Below are 27249 nucleotides of genomic sequence, written 5' to 3'. Positions count from 1 at the left end.
TTGAGGAGAAAGAACAGACTCCTGGAGAACAGACTCCTGGGGATTATGAGCTAGGGAAATTGAGGACAGAGTAGTTTATAGTACATTTGTACAAACTCATCTATCCATCCAAATATGCAGCTAGTCTGTAATTATTATTGCCTACTCCTTCCAGGAAATGTGTCAGGCTCTGAAAAGCACTGGGGAGTAAGAGAGTTTCTGCCTTCAAAGTAAGTCACAAATCTAGCAGAAATGAAATATAAAGGTGTCAGCAGTTCACTGCAATCCAGTAGCAGGGGTGTGAGCTTAGGTATCCAGCAACATGGAATAAAGATATACACTTCAGGTAGTCATAGAAAGTTTTCACAGTGCCAATGCTAACCTGGTTTGGCATGGGAGACTGGCTACTCAATTCATAACAGACAACAACAATAATGTGAAAAAAAGGAGAAATACAGGAGAAGAAATATGAATAGAATGCTGCATATTCTGTTGTTTAACTGATGAGCTGAGTAAAAAGAGATGAAGCTAGAAAAAGACAAAAATAACAGACTAAACAAACAGTTCCTAAAGGTGGACAGGTAGGTGGGGTTTTAGACTTTTCCAGAATCAACGGTCATGGTAAATGACTGGAATGATTAATTCTGTTTCCTAGAACAATTACTACTTTCAGAACACCTGGATAGCCTCTATTTAAGATAAGGATACTTATCAGAATGCTGGTGTATTAACTCAGGGAAGAATCTGGACTAGAACTATAAAAACAAAACTAAGTTCAAAGGAGAATACATTTAAGATTATAGAATTGTAATGAATTGGTTCTTTTGGAATTATACTTTGGAAACATATGACTAAGTCTCGAACTGCCTACTACTATCTGCCTTGTTCAGAAAAATAAGGGCCACACAGTCTAGGCATGTGTAATGTCTTCTTCCCTCTCACCCTTTGTCTTTTTCTTCCTTAAAATAGAAGGACACACACCTTTATAATTAATTCTTTTGCTTAAAAGATCCTACATTAAAAACTGCTGTTCCTGAGTATATTCAGCTTTTGTGTATTTTGTATATTTTTTATATAACTTGTCCCTCTTCTTTCTCTACATATTTCTAATATTTCCTCCTGCAAAGAGTAAGAGAACAAAAGAGTGATTGAACAGTCAGCATACTGGGTTAGAAGTGTGGCTCAAGGGTACTGTGCCTGCCTAGCCAGCAGAAGATCGTAAGTTCAAAGCAAAAATTACTCCCCAAGTGTGTGGGGGAGGGATGCACACATGCACATACAAAATTTAACAAAGACACAATTTCCAGTCATTCTGCCATGATGCATTTTGTGTTGCTGATCCCCTGCTCCTCTAAGTAGGCAAAACCTCTAGGCCAGGAACTTGGTACCTCAGCAAGTCCTACCATGACTTGAAAAGGTTAAGAAGCACAAAATGAAGTACTAGCCAGATGGTTAGTTGCTTTTAGTGTTCTATGACTCCCTATTTTCATAAGGTTTAAATCTGGAAACTGTCTTTATCAGTTTTATATAGACCTATGAAAAACAGCTGGCTCCCAATCTCAATTCAGTGATAATGTCTTGTTACTACTGACTCTGCTCTTTTGGGAAGTAAGCCAATAACAGCCCTTAAAATTCTACAATATAAGGGTTAGGAGTTTGGCCTAGTGGTAGAGTGCTTGCCTAGCATGAAAGAAGGCCAGGGTTCGATTCCTTGGTACCACATACATAGAAAAGGACAGATATGGTGCTGTGGCTCATGTGGTAGAGTGCTAGCCTTGAGAAGGCCCAAGAACCTTGAGGTCAAGCCTCAGTCTAGCAGAAAAAAAAAAGGCGACATTATAAAAATTAAAATCCGTTCAAAAAACAAAAACCCACTTTTTGTTAACAACACTTTCAAGACACTTGGAAAAGTATCAATGTATAGCAAGCTAAATGACAGGAATGTTTGAAGACAATCATGTTAAGGAAATACAAGCAAGTACTCAACCAAACAAAAAATTCAAGCTGTGAAAAGTTTACACTATTCACTCAGTTGTGTTCATTAGCTCAATATAACATGGAATTATGCGGTTTAAAAAATTACGGTTTCTCTAATACACCTACAAATATGTGTTAAGTCATAGAAACACCTTGAAATTTTGCTCTAAAAACTAAAAAAAAAGTGTTAAGGATAAATTTCAGACTGTCTTGGAGTCAGTGAAAACAGGAAATAAAAGAAAAGCATTTGGGAAGGTTAGAAGATTAACAATCAGTATTTCAAGGGTTCCCCCATTTAAGGTGGTAGTTATTGCACAAACATGGCAGTAAAACAGAAATTGCAGGTTAAAAATAAAGAAAAATAAAGGTATCTCAACTTCATCATTTTCTGTGGCTTGAGGTATCAGCAAAGTAAACCCCTGTCTTAGAAAACATGTGAGATATTTTCCATTTCTTACTGACCTTATGACAAGTAAACAGTTTTCTCAGTCACCAAGAAATTCTACTTCTCAAAGTTAACATAAAGAATCTATCCCATATATTTACTTTAAAAGAAAATTTTCTTTAAGAGAAAAATTTATCTTGCAAGTTATTAAATGTTTGCACTGTCTGTACCATTAATACACAAACTGCAAATCTCTCCCCTTTGATGCAGAGTTCACTAACCATCTACCATTCATGAATATTATTTAGTGCAAGTTATGTAATTCAAAGATAAGAATATTTTTAATTCCCCATTTGTATGTTATAAATACTTAGATTTTTAGAATGAAAGGATATCTATGTTACTTGCAAAACTGGTACTCTAATAGAACATGTTTCAGTACAAGAAGTAAAAATTAAGCTGGGTGACAGTGGCTCATACAGGGACTCTTAGCTACTCAGGAGGCTGAGATCTGAGGATTGCAGTTCAAATTCAGGCTAGGCGGCAAAGTCTATGAGACTCTTATCCCCAATTAATGACTCAAAAAACAGAAAGTGCACTGTGGCTCAAAGTGTTAGAATGTTAGCCTTGAGTGAAAAAGGCTCAAAGACAATGCCTCAAAGCCCTGAGTTCAAGCCTCACAACCAACCCCAACATCACCACCAGCAACAACAACAAAAAGTGAACAATAGGCTTTTGTTTTGGTGGTACTAGAATATGAACTCAGGGGTTTTACTAGTACCCTACCACTTGAACCACATCCTCAGCTTTTCAAATTTCTTCCTCACATTTTTGCCTAAGTTCATTTTCAGATCATGAGTCTTCTACCCAAAGCCTCCTGTTTACCTGGGATCAAAGATGGAAACCCCTACACTTGGTTCATTTGCTAGGTGTAGTCTTGCTATTTTTGTTGTTGATGTTGTTCTGGCTGGACTTGAAATGTCTAGATCTTGCCTCCTAAGTAGTTGCCGATGTGAATATTTTTAAGTCAAATTGGGCATGTTGGTCCATATCTGCAACACTAGCAGTTGAGAAAGAAAAATCACAAATTCAACACCCCTCACCCCCCACCACCCCTGAGCTCATGTGAGGACAGAAAGTTTCTTCTCAAAGAACAATGAAATGAAAAGGTTTTCTTAAATAAAATATTTCTTTATTAAAATGTTTCGTATTCTCCTTATCAACTAATCATGTGGTAGCTATAAGTCTAGTAATTTGTTAATAAATGTTTAAAAAGGGAAACTAAGGCAACACTTCCATTAGTGTCAAAGCACTAAATCAACAAAAATTAAGATCCCTGATTTCATTAGTTATGGATTACAGTGTTAAAAGAAAAAACAAAAAGAACGGCACAGTACTAAAATAATAATTATGTAAAATCCATTGTTCTTCTTCCTAACTCTCAAGGTACTGCCTTCAAGGACTTTCTGAAGGTGTTGTTCACCTTCTTAAAGGTTACCAAGGAAACCATAAACCACCATTTGCTCCCTTCTTGATCATCTTACAGAGGGTTTTGTTTTGTGTCTATTCCATTGAAGTTATACTAATACTTAGCTTTCTAAAGCGAGTTTCTGTCTGAGTGGGAAATAGCTATTGGAAAACATCTCTACCTCACTGTTTTGTGCAGCTCTGTGATAACATGATCTACCTGTCCTGTTCACTCATACTATATTTTCTGTAGTAATGAAAAGAAAGCCTAGGTCAGGATGCCAGGATGTCAGATCTTAACCAGGAAGCAGCCTCTGATTTCTAAGCTACTGTTTCTCTCTCTGAATGTCAACAATATATTAATGTGGTTTTTAAACATATATAGCTCCTCCTGTTGTTTATTGTGTATGTGTACTTACATATATATATATATACATATATATATTGTGTATGTGTACTTACATATATATATATATATTACAGAAATCAGGAGCTTCTTATGTTTTGAAAAAATTGATTCTCATTGACTCAATTCTCACAAAATATATAAACCTATATTATCTGACTCTTACTTTGTAAAACAAAGAAATGCTGCATTAAGGCACATTTTAGTGGCTGCATCAGATAAAAAACCAATCAAAATACCTCTCAAAAATAGTTTTCTCAAAAAAAAACCCTGCAAATTGTAAAGCAAGCAAAAACATATGATATGAATTGAAATTATAAAAATGATTTCTACTTACTTGTCTCCAAAAAACTTTCTCCAGAATTCAGCAGCATCTGCTTTAGTAATGCGGAAGTTGTCTCCCTGGAACTGACCGTTGGGAAAGATTGCTTTAATTTCTGCCAGCATGTGACTGAAGATTAGGGACAGTTTTGTGAGATTTCGTCTATGGATATGGGAAAAGCAAACAGAAAAATAAATCTCTATATGCATATAAATGTCAACACAAATTACATTAAGAAAAATAACAGTTTATAAATCTACTTAAGTTTTGGAGGTTGATCATTATTTTTAATCATGCCCCTAAAATACATTTAAGTTTTAATAGGTTTTCATGTAATCATTTTTCATCTATTAACAGGATCATGAATAATATAAGGTATATGATTTCACAAAACTCAGAGTTTAATGGAAGATATAAGCATGTCATTAAAATATGATCAAATAAAAAAGATACACAAAAAATCTAGTGTGACTATTTCTACCTGGGTTAGCAGAAGAAATCCGGAGAATCTAGAAAGTGCTTGAAATATGAGAAACCTGGAGTATACAGATGGTTATGAAGAGAAGGGAGGAAACGAAATCCAGGCAACAGGAGAGAATATCAAAAGTACACAAACAAGCCAGGTGCTAGTGGCTTATGCCTGTAATCTTAACTACTCAAGAGGCTGAGGATCATGGTTCAATGTCAGCCTGGGCAGAAAAGTCCCCACTGAGACTCATCTCCAATTCACCACTCAAAAATCAGAAGTGGTGCTATGGTTCAAAGTTGTAGAACACTAGCCTTGAGAAAAATTCTTCAAGGACAGTGTCCAGGCCTTGAGTTCCAGCCTCACAACCAAGGTGGGGAGAGTGGAGAATAAAGCCAGGTTTTCCATAGTATATGAAAAATGGCTTGTACAGACTTTTTTTCTCTCATTAGTGGATTGTCTCTTGATTTTGAAAACTTCTTTGATGAGAAGTTTTTAGTTCAATGAAATCACATTTGTCAATTCTTTCCTTTATCTGTAGAGCTAGCAGAGCCCTACTCTGAACATTATTGCCTATGTTTGTATTGTCCAATGTTTTCCTACTGTTTTGTGTCTTGTTATCTACTTTGAATTGATTTTAGTGCACCCCAAAATCCCCCACAAATAATCCAAGAATACAATAACAATCAAATGAAAGACTTCATTTTTTTTTAAAAAAAGGAGTACAAGTGGCTAATAAATACAGGAAGAATCCAATAAACCTTTAGAAAAAACTCAAATGCAAACTAGAACAACAATGAAGATGTTTCCATATCCTAGTCATGAATGGCTGTCAGCAAAAAACCAATAGCAAGAATGCTCTCAAGAATGTGGGGAAACATTCATACTTACATTATTGGTGGGAATAGCAATTAGTACAGCTATTTTGGAAATTAGTAATGGAAATTCCCCAATATAAAACTACAAAAAAAATACAACTATCATATGGTTTCTGAAGAAACAAAAAATAGAACCACCATATGTTCCTGCTATATTACTTTAGGCATATAGTCAAACGAATTTAAATCAACAAACAAGACAGATACTTAGACACTAATGTTTACTGTAGCCAAAATATGAAACTAGCTTAGATGTTAAGAAAACAAACGATTACTAGATACAAAACAGTGCTGCATATGTGTATGTGTGTGTCTGTGTGTGTGTATGTGTGTATGTTTCCATATACATGTATAATGAAACATTATTCACAAAAAGAAAATTAAATTTTTAGAGAAAAATGGATGAAAATGAAGATTCTAATGCTGATATAAGCCAAGCCCAGAAAAACTTCACACGCTTTCACTCATATATAGAATTCAGTCCTTAAATGATCCTGAAAGAAGGACTTTGGGGAGGGGAAAGCAAATGGATGGGGGACAGGATGGAGACAGGAAAACACAATGCAAGCAGCAAATATTATAGTGGGAGGGTCAAAAAGAACAACACAGGAAGTGTGAATATGATCAATGTAAATCATAGATAGGTTATACGTATCCTTTTGAACAAAAGTATACAGTCAGGAAATTAAAATAAGTATATATCATCTCTATTTGACAACACTGAAGCCGAGCAATAGGTGGCAAGAAGAAGGAAAAGAAAAAAAAAAACAAAAAACAGGGGCAGTGAAGTAGCTCACACATACAGAGTAGTAACACATACAGAGGCCTGGAATTCAGCAAAGTGGCATTTCTGCCAATACTCTGCCATATCTGCCTAGCAGTCAGATATTCTAATGTTGAGTTTCACATGTGTGCAATTTCCCTGGGAAATTCTAGTAAGTGCTTCTTATTAAGAGGTGCTATTAGAGGGCTGTGAGTTTGGCCTAGTGGTAGAGTTCTTGACTAGGATACATGAAGACCCGGGTTGATTCCTTGGTACCACATAGAAAGAAAAAAGCTGGAAGGGTGTAGCTCAAGTGGTAGAACATTAGCCTTGAGAAAGCCCAAGGCTCTGAGTTCAAGGCCCAGGAATGGTGTAAAAAAAAAAAGAGGTGCTATTAAAAAGGAATGGGAAGCCAGGCATGGTGGCTCATGCTTGTAATCCTAGCTACTCAGGAGGCTGAGATCTGAGGATCAAGATTCAAAGCCAGCCTAGGCACAAAAGGACCTGAGAATCTTATCTCCAATTAATCTCTAGAAAATAGGAAGTGAGACTTGTCTCAAGGATAAGGTGGTAGCCTTGAGCTGAAGAGCTCAGGGACAGTGTGCAGGCCCAGAGTTCAAGCCCCATGGCCCAGAAAAAAAAAAAGGAAAAAAAGGAATGGGAATCCAAAATTGATTTGAAAGTCTAAAATCATATTGAAATTGTCTTAGAAAAACACAGTAGTATTAAATGATTTTTTAGGAAGAAGGTAGAAATAGGCAATTTCCATTGTCTTTCCAAATATGTAAGAATTCAAATATAACTTAAAAGAGGGCTCATATTGTAAACTAATACTATCATTTAATCATTTCCTAAGATTGGAACATGATTTTGGTCAATTGCAAATTCCTAATGTTAAGATAATAAATAAACCAAACAGAAAACCCTAAACAATATTTCTGGTTTTAACTAAACTTAGTTGCTGGTTTCTTTGTGTTGTGTGTGTGTGTGTGTGTGTGTGTGTGTGTGTGTGTGTGTGTGTGCACACGTGTGAACGCATGTGTGTTTACTTCTTGGTTGGAGGGGAGAATTTCTGATGGTATTGTACTCTGAAATCAGGGCTTCACACCTGCTTGGCTTGTTTGTTCAGCTGGCACTTTACCATTTGAGCCATTCTTCCAGTCCTTCTGCTAGTTAGGGATGAAGCCTCAAGGACTTTTTGGCTGGGCTGATTTCAAAGTGTGATCCTCCATATTTCTGCCTCTGAGTGGCGTGGATTATACATATGAACCCCTGTGTACAGTGGTTGTCACTCCTTCTTAACATTAACAAAAGAAGCATATAACTGACCAGGTAAACCGAAGGTACTATGAAAAGCAATTATAAATGAAATGAAAGAAAGTATTAAGGTACCATCACTGTAAAAATGAAACTGCCAGCTACTTCCATCTTATGCATACAATACCTTGTCAGTTTTTGGCAGGGAGTCAGCCATAGGGCTCTATTCGATAATACAAAAAGTCCTCCTGGTTTTCTAACATCCAGTCACACTTCACCACACCTCAACCTATTCAAGTGCAAATCTTCTTTGAATTAGATGAGTCTCACATATAGACCAGATTTCCTCATTTAGATATGGCAGATAAAAGATAATAGATATTAAGAAGTAAAAAATGAACTGTTATGTTACATCAAAGAAAAGACATGTCCCATAAAAACTGAAAATGACATTTTTATATTTGATCCTAAGGAAAGCATCAATCTCCCTGGACAAATCTGTAATATATTATTTCTATAATTAGGCTAGAGGGTTAATTTTCTACAGAATCCTCAATTAAAATATAATTTTTATAACTCAGTATGGTTATAATTAGGGAGCACCAACTGTTCTCTATTTTCTGAAATGGTTGCTTTCCACCTCCTCGTTTCTTTGTTCTTTAATCAAATCCAAATGTTTTTCATTTCTACTTATTAGATCTAAAGTTTGACATACAAGGCCTGTGTCACATCTTGGTTATTTGATCCACCAGCTAAAAACACATTGGAGTTTAAAACAGAAATAGTAATAATGTATCATTTATAATCACTACTACCTATGTATGAACCACTAGTTCGTTTTCAAATGTGTACACAGTTCCCCTTTTCCTTCAGTATAAAAAATCAAATTCATAGTTAAATATATTGAAACACAACAGAGATTTGTATCACATTATATATCAGGATCTACTTATAGTTTTTTTCTAATTATATCTGCATGTGTACATACATATAAACATGTACATATATCTCACATATATATAAATGATCTTTTGTGTGTATGTGCCTGTCTCAGAGCCTGGGCACTATCTTTGAGCATTTTTGTTCAAGGCTAGGACTCTACCAGTTGAGCCACTATTTCACTTCTTTTTGGTGGTTACTATTTTAGAGTATGTCCCTGTTACTAACACTGAGATATTAAACTGAGAAATTAAAATGTCAGAAAAAAAATAATAATCTTACAAAACTTATTGCAACTATTCTACCAAGAATTTCGTGAGTCACATTCTAAGGCAATTTTTTTGCTACACATCTTCCACAAGCCATCATAAGTTGCGCTACTTAATTTGTGAGAATTTGTGTATAATAAATGATATCTCACTGGGCAGTGGTTCATACCAGTAATCCTAGCTCAGGAGGCTGAGATCTGAGGATCAAGGTTTAAAGCCAGCCCAGGCACAAAAGGACCTGAGACTCTTATCTCCAATTAACCTCTAGAAAACAGGAAGTGGGGCTTGGCTCAAGGGTATGGTAGCCTTGAACTGAAGAGCTCAGAGACAGCACCCAGGCCAAGTTCATGACTCGCTAAAAAAAGGTATCTCAAAAAAATCTATTTTGAGACACTAGCCTATCAAAGAGCAGATGTTAATGTCTGGCAAACTATTGTAGATGTGAATATTAGTGGAATAAGTAAGGGAAGTTAAGGTAGAAGTACAAACAAAACCAAAAAAAATAAAAAGGAGAGAATAAATTTTCATATACCTCTTTTGTTCCTGGATTCAGTCTCATATATCATGTTACTTTAAAATTACCTCCAAGGGTAATAATAAAACATTGGTAACTAGAGTATAACTATATAGTTATTTTGAGATTTGATAGACCCTTAACACTTTCTGAGTAAGTTTAAATAGTTTAAGGTGTCTATAGCTAACACTGTGTAAGATATTGGAAGTAAATAAGTAACTAAGAAAAACACAATCTTAACCTTAATAAAATTACCACATAGGGCTAGGACTGTGGCCTGGTATCAAGTGTTTGCCTAGCATGCCTGATGCCCTGGATTCCATTCCTTGGTCCACATAAACAAAAATGAGTAAATAAAGTGAAAAAAATTACCATACAGCATAGCACACAGACATGAAGACAAATTATAATATAATGAGGGATGACATTGACTAATTGTAGCAATTGTGACTCAAAAATAAAATTGATAAAAATATTTGTCAGTTCCCATTAAATATAAGAGATCCATAAAGTATCTAATCTAAAGACTACATTTTTCCCCCTAAGGATTTTGAAAGCAGTATACATGAAGTAAAGGCCTGTTATAAATCTTATCCTGATATAAAGCTTCCGTAAAGCTTCCTCAGTCACTTTATATGTTATAAATCTTATCCTGATATAAAGCTTCCGTAAAGCTTCCTCAGTCACTTTATAACACCAGTTAGTTTAACTTTGTAGTCATGCCAGAGAGGCTTAACAGCATCTCTTTGATGGTTTCAACAAATGACTTTATTGAGAAAATTTATTGTGAAATTTACAAAAGTATGATATGATCACTCATACTTTTATCCTCTTTAGAAGCTTAACAAATACCTATTTCAATGAAGGAAATTCTTTTGTCTTTAGTATAGAACATCTTTTGATTAAACCTAACCTGTCACAAATATCCTTCTGAAATAAATCTTTAAAATAGAGACTTGACAGAGAAAAAAAAGAGAGAGAAGCCTTTTTTTTTTAATTTTCACTCATTGAAAAATTTCAACGAAAATTCTGCAAACTAAGTGGAAAGTCATAATAGCTATCAGACTCATACAGAAATAAACAGAACAATTGTCTTTGGTTCTCTCCCTCCCCCACCCCCCAAAAAAATTTAAACTGTTCTTTCAAGAGATGGGGTAAAGTGAGAAAGCCTCACGTGTAAATTTACATGTCAAATCTAACCTTGGTAGAACAAGAAAATCAACAATGAAAGTATAGAATCAGCTCAAATGAACCTCAATGGATGAATGGATATAGAAAAAAATGTAGTATATATGCAGAATGGAATTTTACTCATCCATTGAAAAGAAATGGAAAGATCTGGAAAAAAATTATGTTAAGTGAAGTAAGCCAGGCTCAGACAGACAAAGAATGCATGTTTTCCCTTATATGTGAAAATCGAATTTAGCTTATAAACTCATAAGTAAGTGCATGGGTGGTAGGTAATTTTGTATGCAAATGTATTTATTGAAGGTATGTTCAAGGGCGATCTCAACAGAATCAAATGGGGTGGAGTATGGTCAAGAGGAACAGGGTAGAGAAATGAAGAGAAGAGGAAGGAAATGTAATCAAAACCCACTGTACAACCTATAAAATTAAGAAGAACAAGGGAAGGAGGGAAAGGGTGGAATGGATGAGAGTGTTGAATAGGGTGACACTGATAAATAAAATTGTATTGTTAAATGGCAACTACTTTGTACAACTACTTAAAGATAATCACTTTGAAGAATGAAATCTAGATTCACATTTTTTTGCTAGTTACTGATCTCACTAGTCTAACATTATTAGTCTACCATTGAAACAAACAAAAGCATTAACAACACATCTAACGTGCAGTAGCAACTTAATATCAATTAATTTGCCTTTACTGCCTTTAGTTCTCCACTTCAATTTTAAATACATAAAAAAGAAAATTACAGCCTGTTTTCCCCCCTAAGTGCTACCCTCAACCCAAAAGAAAAATTCTTAGTTTACTTTTACTTGCACCATTTCCTACTTCACTTCATTGGATATATTGAGAATGGAACTAAGTGGAAGAGTCTCTTGAAATAATATTTAATTTTGAAATGTCTACCATTGGGCCGGGAGCATGGCCAAGTGGCAAAGTGCTTGCCTAGCACACACAAGCCCTGGGTTCAATTCCTTGGTACCACATATACAGAAAATACCAGAAATGGTGTTGTAGCTCAAGTGGTAGATAGAGTGCTAGCCTTGAGAAAGTCCAAGGAAAGTACCCAGGCCATGAGTTTGAGCCCCAGGACTGGCCAAAAAAGAAGAAAAAATAAAAGGTCTATTTTCTATGGGGCCAAGTGCATTTTCTCACACTACTTCTGTGAATTTTGACCAACCTGTGGAAATATTCTACTACATTTGCTCCTTCATATTCTGGGTTGAGCCATTCTCACTGGTCCCATCTCTGGTACAATGGCCAATGTCTGTAAAATTTAATCTGCACCAATTTTATGTACAAACACTCACACAGGATATCTTTTTCCTACCTATTCCTGTATGTGACATATGAGGCCATTATATACCACCTCACTTTACCTGTCACACAGTTTTCCATGAAGGATATATTATAAACACACTGAATATAATGTCTACATGGTCAAAAATTTTTGCTGAAAAAGTATCAAACCTGTAACAGCTCGTTACACAAAAAAGATATTCAGAATGTTAATGTTTGATCAATGGACACCATAAAAGTATTTACAAAAAATAAATGAGTTGAGTGCCCCTACTCCTAGCTTCTCAAAAGGCTGAGATCTGAGGACTCAGGTTCAAAGCCAGCCATGGCAAGAAAACCCATGAGACTCTTATCTACAATTAACCACTAGGAAACTGAAAGTAGAGCTGTGGATCAAAGTGGTAGAACACTAGCCTTGGGTGAAAGAGCTTATGTACAGAACCCAGGCTCTGAGTTCAGGACCCATGACTGACTAAATAAACAAAAATAGATTTTTTTGACCCCCAAATAATGCTAATGAATGGGTGTGAATAGGATATAATATTTGTAGAAAGAGTGCATACTACACTATCAAATTTCCAGAAATTGCCAGACCTGGGCTTGAGCTCAGGGCACGAGCCCTGTCCTTGGACTTTCTCAAGGCTAGAGCTCTACCACTTGACCCTCAACACCACTTCCGGCTTTTTCTATGTATATGGTACCGAGGAATTGAACCCGGGTCTTCGTGCATGCTAGGCAAGCACTCTACTACTAGGCCAAACTCCCGGCCCTCCAGAGATTTTTTAAATCAAAAGTTGCTTTAATTAAAAATCCAGAATTGGTTTCTAAATCAGAAGAAAAAAAAAGTTCTCTGATCTCCATGATCTTTTCTTTTAATTCTCTAGCATTCTTTTTCTTTCTTCAAGAGCCAGCAAATAGGATATAGCAACACAAAGGAATCAGGCTGCCACAAGCAGGTGAAGTTTACAGATACCCATGTAAGTGGCTCACGTTTGCCATAATAACTGTTTCCCACAACACTAATTCTTCCCTAACAGTTTCTTCCCCTTTGAGTTCTGGAAATTTTCCTAATGGCTACCTCTGTCTCACTTCAAAATTATAATGGAGCAAAAAAAAAAATTATAATGGAGCAAATAGAAAGGCAAGTGAACCACAGAGGAGAAAAATGTCTCATCTGTCTAATGCTCATGCTGTACAATACAGACAAAAGAAAACTAAAATCATGATATCTGTCTGCCTCTAACTCCGTGGCTAAAATATGGCTGGCACAAGTGTAACAAGAAAAAGGTATACGTTTACCAAACAACAACTGCTCCCAATTATTTTAGGCATAATCAGAGTATGACACCATGACATTGTACAGGGAAGGAGATACGTGGCAAAAATAGGAAAATAAATAACATATTCACTATGAGAAAGTTAATAGAAGCTTTGTTTCTTTAAAACAATGAAGTATCATATTATAGAGAATTTGAAAGTCAAAAATACACAAGATCTACACACAATGACATTAACAATAGAAACATAACTGGTAGACTGCTGTACTGTAAATGCTTTTTCTCTTTATTATGGTTTGAATTACCCTATTTCCCATAAGAAATGCAACTGTCTCTAAAGAGCTATGGTATTCATTTTTTTCCACTAAATCTGAAGAAATCTATAGAAGAGCTAATAAGATTTCCAAACCCGGGGCCGGGAGTTTGGCCTAGTGGTTAAAGTGCTTGCCTAGTATGCATGAAGATCTGGGTTTGATTCCTTGGTATCACATACATAGAAAAAAGCTGGAAATGGTGCTGAGGCTCAAGTGGTAGAGTTCTAGCCTTGAGAAAGTCCAAGGACAGTGCTCAGGCCCTGAGCTCAAGCCCAGGACCGGCAAAAAAAAAAAAAAAAAAAGATTTCCAAACCCATTACAGTGTTCCACATCCTACAAATGACCCCCTAGAAACAACAAAGCTTTGGCTTCCAATTCCAAAAGCCATGTCCACTTTGCTCACCACACATCACTCTGATTTCCAAATTTCTAAAACACAGAAGTCTCACAGGAACTTCCCCCAAGGAAGGGCTCTTAATTATAGTATCACATTTTTAAAATAAAAGACAAAGATTATGCAGGACAAGCTTTGATGTCAACAGTAAAACACCAAGAAAATAACATGAAAACCACACATGATCATGTGATTCAAAGGCCACGTTTTTCTTCCATTAATCAGATGTATGTATTTTTTCCCATTAATCATACATTGTAATAATACAAGAAAATGACTCATGGAGAAATTTTATTTTCAAAGCAATGAGAATATTCTAGACAGCTATATTTGTGGCACAATAACATGGTGAAAGAATCGTAGCAAACAACAGATATAGTTCACCTGTTCTTGGCAACACAAATATTTTGGATGATTATAAAACCATGAACTTTAAGAATACAAAACCTGTTATACAGACTTTTTCCACTCTTGGCTAGAACTTTACCAACTGAGACTGGGCCTGGCTTACTTCACTTAACATAATGTTTTTTCAGGTCTTTCTATTTCTTTTCAATGGATGAGATTTTACATTATTTTTAAATCCATTCTTCCATTGAGCTAGGCTGATTCTATGCCTTCATTGTTGATTTTCTTGTTCTTCCAAGGTCATTGTTTCTTTTTTATGTATTTAAAATTAAAGTGGAGAACTAAAGGCAATAAAGACAAATTAATATATATCTATATACACATAGATATATACACACACACGTGTGTTTGTGTGTGTGTGGTTGTGTATAAAACTTCTTAAACTGATACAAGAGTCCATGAACAGAACTTGTTCTACAGGTGAGTACTGGTAAGAAGGCTTGGTTAAGTAGTGTACATTTCTAAAACAAGGCTGATTGGAATATTTGGATGTAGTAGAAAGAAGCATGGTGCTAGTTGTAGTTATGAGTCTGCTAAGAAACTTTACTTAACCCAGACTTTCTCCCTCTATAAGATGTGAGTAGTGGGATATAAACTCAGTCTCAGCCTCTGAAGGATAATCACCACTTTTAGTCTAGTTATACATAGGAAGTGACCAGATAGCTTCCAGGCAAACACTGTGCATCCATGTCAGAATTTACAGCTAATATCGAAATTTAGTAATACCATATCTTGTTTTTAACTCACAAACTTCCCTCAATGTTTAAACTGCAAAATCCAGAGACCAAGATGCTAAGAAACTACTTTGAAATTTTTAAATTACAATGAAACCAAAATACTTTCATAGGTATATTTGAAGTCTGCATTTTTCCTTTGTTCTTGAATATCTTTGGCTACGCTAACATTTCTTTTCTTCTCTTCTTTTATTCAACAAAGGAAGAAACATCTATAACCTTGATTCTCAAAAAAAAAAAACCAAACAACAAAAAACCACAAAACAGAAAAAATTAAAAAGCAGTCTAAAATCTGTTTCATGCTTATGAACAGTAAACAATAAAATATTGAAACCACATGAAAACTGTTAACTCCAGTAGAACATGTATGCCAATAATGATGATTTTTCTTTTAAAAGTCTGTTTTAGTTGCTGGTGGGGAAATATGTTGATAAATATACTGGCAGAGGATGACATCAGATACATGAAATTTGCCTTTCAACTCACACAATAATTTTAAAGTATCTGAATCTGGATAGACTACAATTTTATCAAACAATAGCTATTCAATAATATGATTCAATTACTTATCCCCCCTGTGTGGGGCTTGAACTCTGGGCCTAGGCGCTATCCCTGAGCTCTTCAGCTCAAGGGTACCACTCTACCCTTGAGCCACAGTGCCATTTCTGTTTTTTTGGTGGTTAACTGGAGACAAGTCTCATGGACTTTTTAGTGCTCAGACTATCTTTGAACCTTGATCCTCAGATCTCAGCCTCCTGAGTAGCTAGGGTTACAGGCATGAGCCATCACACCCAATATTTGAATCATTCAAATACTTTTCAGTTAGTTGACTGTAACAAATGGAATAATTCCCTATGTCAATTAAACCAGGAATATGGTTTATTCATAATATGAGTTTGACGAAGACAAATAATTAAACATACAAGTTGGCAACACAGGCCAGGAGCGCCATGTGGCCTAGTGGTAAAGTGCTCGCCTAGTATGCACAAAGCCCTGGGATCAAGTCCTAGTATCACATATACAGAAAAGGCTGGAAGTGGAGCTCTGGCTCACGTGGCAGAACACTGAGTTCAAGCCTCCAGGACTGGAAAAAAAAAAAAAAAAACAAGTTGGCAACACAAAGTCAGTCATAAACTTTCTAAACACAGCTGTCTGTTATACAGAAATAGATCTATCTATATTCATATCTACATCTATAGAGTCTAAGCTTTCCTTAAATATGAAACAAAAGTTAACCTGGCAGAACAATATCATCTTCACATATGGGCTTTGAAGATGCCTAATTTGTTTCAGTACCTTTTCCACTGAAGTCCTTATATTACCATGGCTAAAAGCCCTAACTTGAGAATCAAAGCCACAAATAACTTCAAGTATAAATGACTTAGCAACAGGATAGCTTTGAGTTCTGAAACTTCTCTTTTTAGCATAATTTTTTGTTCTAACTTACTGATAGCCCAGGGTTTTGGTTTTTGCTTTTTTTCCACCTTTTATGTGGAAATTGTACCAGTACATAACCTGTAGTATTTGGAGAGGTTAAAGATTTCAAAAAGTTAATTTTGTCGGGCCGGGAGTTTGGCCTAGTGGTTGAGTGCTTGCCTAGCATGCACGAAGACCTGGGTTCGATTCCTCGGTACCACATACTTAGAAAAAAGCCAAAAGTGGTGCTGAGGCTCAATTGGTAGAGCTCTAGCCTTGAGAAAGTCCAAGGACAGTGCTCAGGCCCTGAGCACAAGCCCCGGACTGGCAAAAAAAAAAATATTGATACAATAAAATTAGAATACAGCATTAATTTTAAAAAAGTTAATTTTGTCATTTTCATCATATGGTAAAATCTACTTCTCCTCTCCTTTGTGGAATTTCATATAGCTTGCTGTGGTTAACAGAAAATGGGAGAAATTATACTAAATAGTAGCCTAAATTACTTGAACCGAGTCAGAACATTTCCTACTATGTCTACAGTAGTTCCTCTGACTTTTGAGAAGTGTACATGGATTTGAACACCATGATGTGAGGAAGCCCAAGAAGCAGGCACAAACTAACACAGGAGCCTCTGGCTACACATGCTAAGCATATGAGGCAATGGATCTTCTAGCTGACCCAACACCACAGTCAGTATCACATCAACAAAAAGAACTATCCAACCCACACAGTAAACTCTGCACATAACAACTCGTTTGAAATTAAGTCACTAAGTCTTAGAGTGGTTTGCCATACAGCAGCAGATAAATGGCTTAAGAAACTGACACAACCCCACCAAACAAACAGCTGGACTATTTTTTTTTTAAGGAAATTTAGAGTATCCTAAAAGGACAAGATTCTACTGAAATGTGAATCAGAATTCGACAATGATTAATTTCCAAAACATGCTTAGTTAGAAAACCACACAAGAATTGACATGTGAAGATACCATTATGCTAATCTACTGATTTGTACTGACATAACAAGAGTTAATATTTGAAAGCCCTAAGTACTGAGAAAGGTACAGAGTTCCCTAATAGCAGAGACACAAAATATGTATAGATTTTACAGGAGTCTTAATTGAGCTGCTATTGAAATCATGTGTTTTCCGTGGACAATTTAGTAAAACTAGATTTGACATGTGTTTAGATAAGAAAATCAACCTGGATGATGCTTTGTCTAATTAATTCACTAGCGTTTGTGTTTAAAAGTCATGCACTATTAACAATCTCTGACATGTCATCAGTGAAAATGAACACATTTTAGCATATTTCTTCAGTTTCCCAACTGTACCTGAACCATCACTGTACAATTTTGAAAAGACACTTGAAAATCTTGATGAAAGAACCAATGTTCTTGACCACCTATGTAAACATTTTATGTGAAATGGTTATTCAATAGATGCATTGCTATAGCCAAGGCTCACCAGATTTAATTAATTCCCTAGGCAGAAAAAAACAAAAACATTATGTCTCACCTAGAGACACCAGTCATTTGTAGTTTAATGGAAATAAGGAAAATCATAATAATTTAAATATTAATAACCTTAAAGCTAAGCAATAAAACATTTAAGAGATTATGTAAGGATTTAGAAAATTCTTCCTTCTTCGTTCACTGTTTCATGCTTAATTATATCTTAAGAAATTAAATATTAAAAAAGAGGAGGAAGTTACAAATAATTCATTAAGATCAGGTTCTACAGCAGCTCAGAGGTCTGCAGTGTTCAGCTCAGTATTCATCCAGCTCATTCCATCTTGTTCAAAAGCCTGATTTGCTTACAGAAACATCACTTCTCCCTATTTTCAAAATGGTATTATATGCATGGGAGTTATGATCTACATATATAAATGCAACTGTCTTCTAATTAATTTATTCACTTAATGAGTATTCTCTGAAGACCTGCTAAGATCTCATGTGGGACAAAAGATGCCCAGCAGTCCATCCATCCATGTCTGTACAGTCCAGTGGGACTGTACATGATACAGTATAATTACTGTACATTCAATGTGCTTCCAGAACATAGGTGCTAAAAGGAAAAAATGTTCAACTTGCAGGCCTTTCAGAGTTAAGGAAAGCTGAGAAAATTCAGATGATAAAAGCAGCAAGCTGGTAGGAAAAAAAAAAAGGATACTAGTATGACAGTATTGTGAAAGTACTATGAACTGCAGAGTTGGAGTGATAGACATTTAGGCAAGAGGCTGATTAAGGCAGCAAGATTATAGGATAAATTTTAAAAAACAAACAAACAAAGTCCTCCCACCCAAGCCTGCCCATTTCACCAGCACAAGCCTACAATCAGCTTCTAATGCTCAAGGATGTAGAATTTAGAAAGGGATACAGGAAATTATTGCCCAAGGGAAGACTACATGGGCAAGAAAAAGGATGTGCAGGGCAAGAGCAGGACACAAAGAGAAAAACATTTTCAAATACTACACCAAGTACCACTTAATTATCACAAATCCCAAGGCCATTATCCAAATTGTCAAGATTACAAGTAAATTTTGCATATATATTCTCTGTGTCCTTGATAGAACAAAATCTAGCTTAACAAATTGAGAAGAAAAGAAAAAGAAAACAATGGTGCATAGAGAAGAATACACCAGAAGCCTGGGTCTTGGAAACAGATGTTCTGCTTTGGCAGACTCTTGGCCCCTGGAATATTACCATTTGAAAAGGACTTGGAGATCACATTGTTGATGTGTTTCTGCAAAGTTATGTCTCCATTTAAAAATACCACCACTAATTCCCTCAGTTCTAGATATGAGTCACAAGTTAAATATTTAATGTGGTAATGAAATGTATCCCTTTTGCATGACTGAAAACAGAACATTGAGTTTGATCAAACCCAAAGGCACATTGTCAATATTCAATCAAATACCATGCTTCTACCTGGTAGGTAGGTAATTCTTCAAAATCTCCAAATTACCCTATCTGAGTCTAGGGATCCTGTAGTCTATTCTGTAAAAATAAGCTGTAGCTTATTACTCATACATTTATTTATCCACTGAATTTTATGGAAGCTGCATTTCCTATATCAAAATCTATCACAAAAATCTGTATTTCAATTCTATGCTGCTATCAGAAAGAATGACATCCCCCCCAATTTGTAAGGAAAGGGAAAGACTTGGAAAAAATCATATTAAGTGAAGTAAGCCAGACCCAAAGGAACAAAGGCTCAATGGTTTCCCTCATTGTACTAATTAATTCACATCTAGGACTCTCCTAGCAGAGGATTACAATAGCTCAAAACCTACATACATAAGGTCACATAGAATGAGATTAAATGAAAGGATTTCTAGGATATGGAAACAATAGCTTTATCTTGTGTGATTGTTGTTCTTAATGTGCTATTTTCTTTATTTTTATTTTTCTTCTCTTTTTTTTGCCCTTAGGGTTAATCTCATGTTGTTACTACATATAATGTGTTATCTGGTATATTGCATATACATTCATTCATTCCTTCATTTATTTGACATAGGAAAAGGAAGGGAGGAAAAACAAGATGATTGGGAGGGTTGGGAGGAGGGAAATGGGGACAAAAACATGAAAAGGGGTGTCAATGTGCGAGAGGTAATGTGCCTACTACCTGACCAATGTATCTGGAACCCTGACATTATCCTGACAATAAAAAAATCTGTCTTTCAGACAGCTGTTTGGTGACACCCATAGGTGAACAGTTTCATAAGATGAAAATGGCAATGCAATGCACAGCATTTCGTTTCTAACTGGAAATGATTCCAGTATGTTTGTTGGTAGTTGTACTTAGTTTGGATCCTGTCAATATCTATTTTTTTAAATACTGTTCTCATAAAAAAACTGTATGGTATTTACCACAGGGGATGATACTATTCATATGAATAGTATTAATATTATCTTTTTATATTGAAAATATAAAAAAGAAAAAATTAAGCGTATGGAAGTATGTGTGATGCTAAGTATTGAAATCCATGTATAACTACTATACTCAAACCTCAGACTTCACCTGAAAGTCCATGAGTCTTTTTTTTTTTGGGGGGGGGGGCCAGTCATGGGGCTTGAACTTGGCCTGGGCACTGTCCCCCGAGCTCTTTAGCTCAAGGCCACCCAACCCCTGGGCCTGGGCCTGGACATTGTCACTGAGCTCTTCAGCTCAAGGCTGACACCCTACTCTTAAGCCAAGCCCCACTTCCCATTTTCCAGAGGTTAATTGGAGATAAGAATCTCAGGTCCTTATGTGCCTGGGCTGGCTTTGAACCTTGATCCTCAGATCTCAGCCTCCTGAGTAGCTAGAATTATAGGTGTGAGCCACCCTAGAATTACAGGTGTGAGCTACCGCACCTGGTCCATGAGACTCTTATCTCCACTTAGCCACCCGAAAACCAGAAATGGTGATATAGCTCAAGTGATAGAGTGCTAGCCTTGAGCTAAAGAACTTAGGGACAGCACCCAGACCAAAGATTCAAGCCCTAAAACAACAACAAAATCCTCAGATCTACCTCAGAATTGCTAAGTCAGAAATGTACTTTAGTAAAATCCCCTTGTGCTTAGTGTACACTTTAAAGAATGTACATTTTAATAAATGCAAAAGGAACTAGCAGAACCTTTAATTTTTTTTACTGTTTTTCCTCTAAGTAACATTTCATCTAAAGTAGCCTCAAGATCTTATCTGCTATTCAGAACTTTGTAAAAAAACTCCACCCAATTCACTGACCCACACTCCACATCTATTAGTGCCTCTTATGACACCCTAATTTCCTGGGAGACTGATGAAGGCACAAGTGGACAGGAACATCATTGTTTTTCAGTGATTGTGCTTCTCTTTTAGGATAGGTCTCAAGCACACTTACAGGATTTTCATTTGTCATCCTTCTTGCTCAATAACCTTGAAAAAAAAAAACATCCTTAGTCTTGAAGGCTGGAACAGATTGTACTTTACCCTTTTCTAAATATGGGTATCGGGGGATAATCTCCTCCTCACCACACCCCAGTTTATCCCCATATTTCTCTCCTGGGAGAAAAATTAAACTCGGATGGGCTAATATCTTGCCAGAGGGCAGAGAATGAGCTTCTGTTTCCTTTCTTCCTCCAACCACAGTAAATACAAGATGTCCATCCAGCACATCCCTGGTTCCATGTACACATGGCTCACCTATACTTCAACTGAGAAAGGAGCAAATGAATGCCCCTCAATACACCCTCATCCATTAACCTCTCAAATTTCTGTATGCAAGCAGACCATCTGGAATGCCTGCTTCTGTCCTTCCTGTTGGCAATGATGAAACAAAGGTAAGATCTGCCAGCAGGAAAATAAAACACATCTGCCAATGTACTGGAGAAACACCTTCTTCCCTAGATCTGATTCTTCTGGCTGCTTAGTGATTAAAGAGTAATCAAGGGCCTCCTGGCTTATCCCACTAGCATAAGACTCCGCTATCTCCTTTTGTCAGGATAATCACTTATCAGAGAGAATGACATGACATTGCATGTAGTCTGAGATGGGGTGAGGAACACAGCCCCACAGAATGCAGCAAGACCAAGAAGTGATGAAGTTTGAAAGGCACTGATGCAGAATCCCAACAGAATGCCACTACATTCTGGCACCTGAGAGAAGGAAGGACAGGAAGAACATGGTAAAATTAACTATTAGTCTGAAAACATGTCATGCTGAGAAGCCAGCCTTTCTGTATAAAATAACTGAGAGAAGAATGTAATCTCTAAGCCAAAGTTTTCATAACACTCTTAAAGGACTCTTGAAATATATAACAAAATTAGGAAGAACTGACACAGGCCTCTGCTGAGGTTTGAATATGAACTGTTCCCTACAAGCTCACGTTTGGAAGGTTTTTTCTCATCACTATACAACCCCTTTTCCCCAGCACTGCACTGCACTGCTTTGGAAAGTTAGGAGGTAGTATCTAGCTAGGAAGAAATATAGACCACTAGAGGCAGGCATCTCAAGTTTATACCTGGCTCCACTTCCTCTCTCTTGGTGTTTCCTGTTCACTAGGAAGCACAGAAGCTTCTCTACCATGTAGCAGTCACCATGTTCTGCCCACAAAATTGGGCCAATGGTAACCCTCCAAAATGTTGTGTCAAATAAATTGTTCTGTTAGACATTTTGTCACTGCAAGTAGAAGAGTAACAAAGACAGGCTACCACAAAATATATTATGTACTTGTCACTAAATAACACTTTGATAGTGCAAAAGCAAGGGCAAAGTTTCAGAAAAAGCTCTTCCACATAGTTGTGCCTTATACCAGTTTCAGGGCCTACAGGGATACAGAGGAATTCCTGTGGGAAGGACAAGGAAAACCATGTGATCATGGTGTGGGAAATGTACACACTGCCATGATTCTCTAACTTTTGAGCTAAACTATCTGCAGTGCCTATTCTGTCCTTACTGTCAACAAAGACAATCATGTGAGGAAACCAGCACAAGATTTGTAAAAGGAAACTTAACTAAATATTTTTGGGGGGAGTTAGTCAGGGGACTTGAACTCTGGGCCTGTGTGCTGTCCCTGAGCTCTTTATTTAGCTCAAGGCTACCTCTCTACCCCCTGGGCCACAGTGCCACTTCCAGTTTTCTAGTGGTTAACAGGAGGTAAGAATCTCAAGGTCTTTAATGCCTGGGCTGGCTTTGAATCTTGATCCTCAGATCTCAGCCTCCTGAGTAGCTAGGATTATAGGTGTGAGCCACTGTGGCTGACAATTGAATACATCTTACTACTTATTATCTACCTGTGAAACATCAGCCCATTCTTTTTTCAACTCTGAAACTGACTTATCAGAAATCGGAAAGCTACCTGAAGTAAAAAAAACAAACTATCAAAACAAATATACCCAGACAACACTGAGAATATGCTCAGAGAATGGTTTGCATTTAATTCAATGAGTTCAAATGGAAGCTTATAAAGAATTAGATTATATATGGACATAAAAGCTTAATCTAGCAAATCATTTCAACAAGAATTTTTTTAACTTGACAGTTGTTGCCATGCAAAGAGAGAAAAGTAATTAGTCTAATACAAAGTCGTACATGTTTATTGAAAACCTCAGTTAGACTGCTCTGTATCCAAATACTACTTAATTATTGTAAAAATAATAAAATCATATAGTTATTGTACTGCATAGTCTTGTTTCACCAGAAATAGCAGCTATTTATGAAAAAATACTGTAGCACTATTTTTCAGAATATTTAAAAATAACCACAGGATTACAGGGTTGAATGGAACCTTAGATATAATTTTAATCTTCATATTTATCAAGGTGCAGCCCCAAACAAACAAACAGCTTACATTACTGATCAATTGGACTGGAACTGAGTCTCTGAGTTGCTCATATTAAAATTATATATCCCCTTATAATTTCCCCCAATATGTATATATAATTCTTGCTAGTGTGCTAATCAATTAATACCTCATACTTAATTTTTTGGGGGGTAACGTGGGGCTTGAACTCTGGGCCTGGGTGCTGTCCCTGAGCTCTTCAGCTCGAGGTTCCACCCTACCGTTGAGCCAAGCCCCACTTCCCATTTTCTAGAGGTTAACTAGAGATAAGAGTCTCAGGCTCTTTTATGCCTGGGCTGGCTTTGAACCTTGATCCTCAGATCTCAGCCTCCTGAGTAGCTAGGATTACAGATGCGAGCCACCATGCCTGGCTTCTCATACTTAATATTTAAATGCTCAAAACATTAACAGATACAATATAAATACCTGAATTTGTTATGTGTGTATACATATACATTTTTTCCATAAAAAGTGTATGTGCACACCCGACAAGGAAGAAATTTTACTAAGATATATATCCATAAGAAATTCATGCATATGTTCACCAAGACATATGTACAAAAACATGCTTTTTACTATCACTCAAGACAAGTCTCATCTACAGAATCAATAAATTATGAAATGTTGACCAGGTAGAGCATTACACCAGAATGAAAATGAGCAAATTACAATGTCAGGAGCTACCAGAAAGAACATGATAATGAAATAAATGAGATGGAATCTAGCTGGATTGAGGTATACTGAATGTGACTGTGTGGAATGTTTTTATTTTTTTCCTTCTCTGGGTAAAGAGGAAATTTCTTAACACTTAACAATTCTAAACAGTTTTCTCAATGCTAACTTTTTCAGATATGTATTGGCCTGTGACATCAATGTTCAAAAGGTACTGTACCTATTACCTGACAAATGTAACTGTAACCCTTCTATACAATATGGCAATAATAAAATACAATACAAAATTAAAGTTTTTTAAAAAGATGTGCTCATAGTCAGCTGTTTTTCTCACACAACTTACTTCCTAAAGCAAAGTAGGGAAATTTTACAATTTCACTGTTAACTAAAGTCCACGACTGGGGCTAATATAACAAAGAGGGCTGGCTCATTTTATTGAGTTTTTTCCAATTTATATAGTGAGTTCATAACACTGTAGGTTTATTCTTTTTTAATTTGTTGCTCAATTCATTTTCCTCCCACTGAAAGATTCTACTACTAGCTTTACATAATAAACTTGGCCATTAAACAATTAGTTTCCCATTAAAAAACTGCTACCAGATTTATGTTATAAATAGGTTAAGCCATGTAGGTAAAAGAGCCTAGGAATTCAAGTTTGTAATATGGTTGAGTGACACCTGACCTTCCAGACTCATCTCCCTGTTCGGCACTCTTAACCAGAAAAAATATTGGAAAATGGAAGTTCTCCCAGTTTCATCAGTGTAGCCAGCCTCCAATTTCCTTAGCTACTCCTAGTACAATGCAGAAGACGTGGAAGTGCTAGTTATTGAACTGCATTTAAGTGCTATGTGGTGAAGATGCCCAGAACAACTCATTTCCATCATTACAACTCCTTAATGGACAGGCAACTATATGAAGGAAGCACACACTTTCTTTATGCATGCACATCTACAGAATAATCTCAGCAAAATGGAAACCATCTACCTTTCAAGAATTCAACTGTAAAATTGTTCTGTTGACTGAGGATATAATAGAGCCTATATATATTTTCTTTCAAAAAAAGGAGTTTAAAAAAGCAGATGTATCTCCCTGTGCTCTGAATTCCACTCAGGTTAATTACCTATTTGAGTAAAAAATGAAAGTTTAGAATATATTAGTAGATGAAAGAACAGTTTCTAGGGCTTGACTGTTTGGGGGTTTTGTTTATTTTGCTTATAAAATTAGATAAACACACAAGATTCGACAATAATATCTTCAGACTTTCACTCAAAAATGCTTACATCTAACCCTATCTAGAGACATGAAATGTTGACATGTCACATTATAAATGCTTCGTCCAACTGTAAAACACACATTAGTCAAAGCTTTGGGTTTTGCAATTACAAATCATCAATAAAATACTTGATCCTATAGGCCATAATAAGAACAGAAAAATTAACAGAGATCAAAGTGTTTGGTGTTAGAGCAGGCTGAATGGAGATTTCAGGCTGTTTTGGTCTCTCTCCCCAACCCCCATCTGCAGTCAGAACCAGATGTTAAAGATGGAAATTAGGGGTGTGAGGGGAGTTCCCTCAGGGTGATGACTTCCTCTTCTAAAATCCAGGAACTACCTGTTTCTTCCCCATTGATGATGATTTGAGTGACAAGAGTTCATGCATACACACAAGATTTCAAATGAAAAGCTGAAACTTACATGTCAAAACCCCCTGCCTCTTGGTAGACTTGTATAAGGGAGGACGAGATATTAGGGAGGCACTGATGTCGTAGCTAGTAAGTTGATTAAAACAGTAGAAGACAGTCTCCTTTTTAAAATAAATGTCAATATTGTTTGTTTGTTTGTTTTTTTTAAAAAAAAAAGGTAACATGATATCTCCAGGGAGTTAACTGTTTACTGATTTTTCAAATAAGAAAAAAAAAAATAAAGGAACAAGGACCCAAAAAACATCCTGTAAGTGAATAATTGCAGAAAAAGAGCCAAGTATAAAAAGACAAAATAGAGCCAGGCGCAGTTGCTCACACCTATAATCCTAGCTACTCAGGAGGCTGAGATCTGAGGATCAAGGTTCGAAGACAGTCCAGGCACAAAAGAACCTGATACTCTTATCTCTAATTAACTTCTAGAAAACAGGAAATGGGGCTTGGCTTGAGGATAGGGCAGTAGCTTTAAGCTGAAGAGTTCAGGGACAGCACCTAGGCCCACTGGTACGGTGGTAGCCCTGAGCTGAAGAGCTCAGGGACAGCACCCAGTCCAAGTTCAAGCAAGCCCCAAGACCCACCAAAAAAAAAAAAAAAAAGACAGAATAAAGAACAGGAAAACCCTATAGGATTTTACGTTGAAGTTATAGAAGGCAATACTTAAACATGGAAAGAAAGACTTTGGGGCTAAGTGTACATTTTTTATTAAAGAATTTATTAATGTTGATTTTTACATCATATTTTAAATGACAAATTTAACAAACAAGTGTTCAAGGAGGGTATCTCTATTTACAATCACTGGGACTTAGTATTTAGAACTTAATCAAAATTAGGCTAAGGGTTTGTATGTCATAGAAACATATTAATTTATGAAGTAAGACATCATGCCTATAGAGTCATAGGTTTTTATGTCTATATAGTTATG

At 36.2% G+C, this 27249-nt stretch overlaps 1 protein-coding gene across 7 annotated transcripts in view; it reads right to left on the bottom strand.

Annotated features, from left to right (window-relative positions):
- Window positions 1-27249, bottom strand: part of Cblb (Cbl proto-oncogene B) — a 174138-nt gene that overhangs the window by 79679 nt on the left and 67210 nt on the right. For all 7 annotated transcript variants that reach the window (XM_090347014.1, XM_090347000.1, XM_090347034.1 and 4 more), the window contains exon 4: window positions 4552-4698. In XM_090347014.1, coding sequence (XP_090203140.1) covers window positions 4552-4698 — 147 coding nt within the window. The remainder of the gene's footprint in view (window positions 1-4551; window positions 4699-27249) is intronic.

This window comes from Megascapheus bottae, chromosome 1 (assembly GCF_031878675.1).
Source record: "Megascapheus bottae isolate mThoBot1 chromosome 1, mThoBot2.hap1, whole genome shotgun sequence".
Lineage (NCBI taxonomy): Eukaryota > Metazoa > Chordata > Mammalia > Rodentia > Geomyidae > Megascapheus > Megascapheus bottae.
This window is presented reverse-complemented; position numbering and strand designations above follow the sequence as displayed.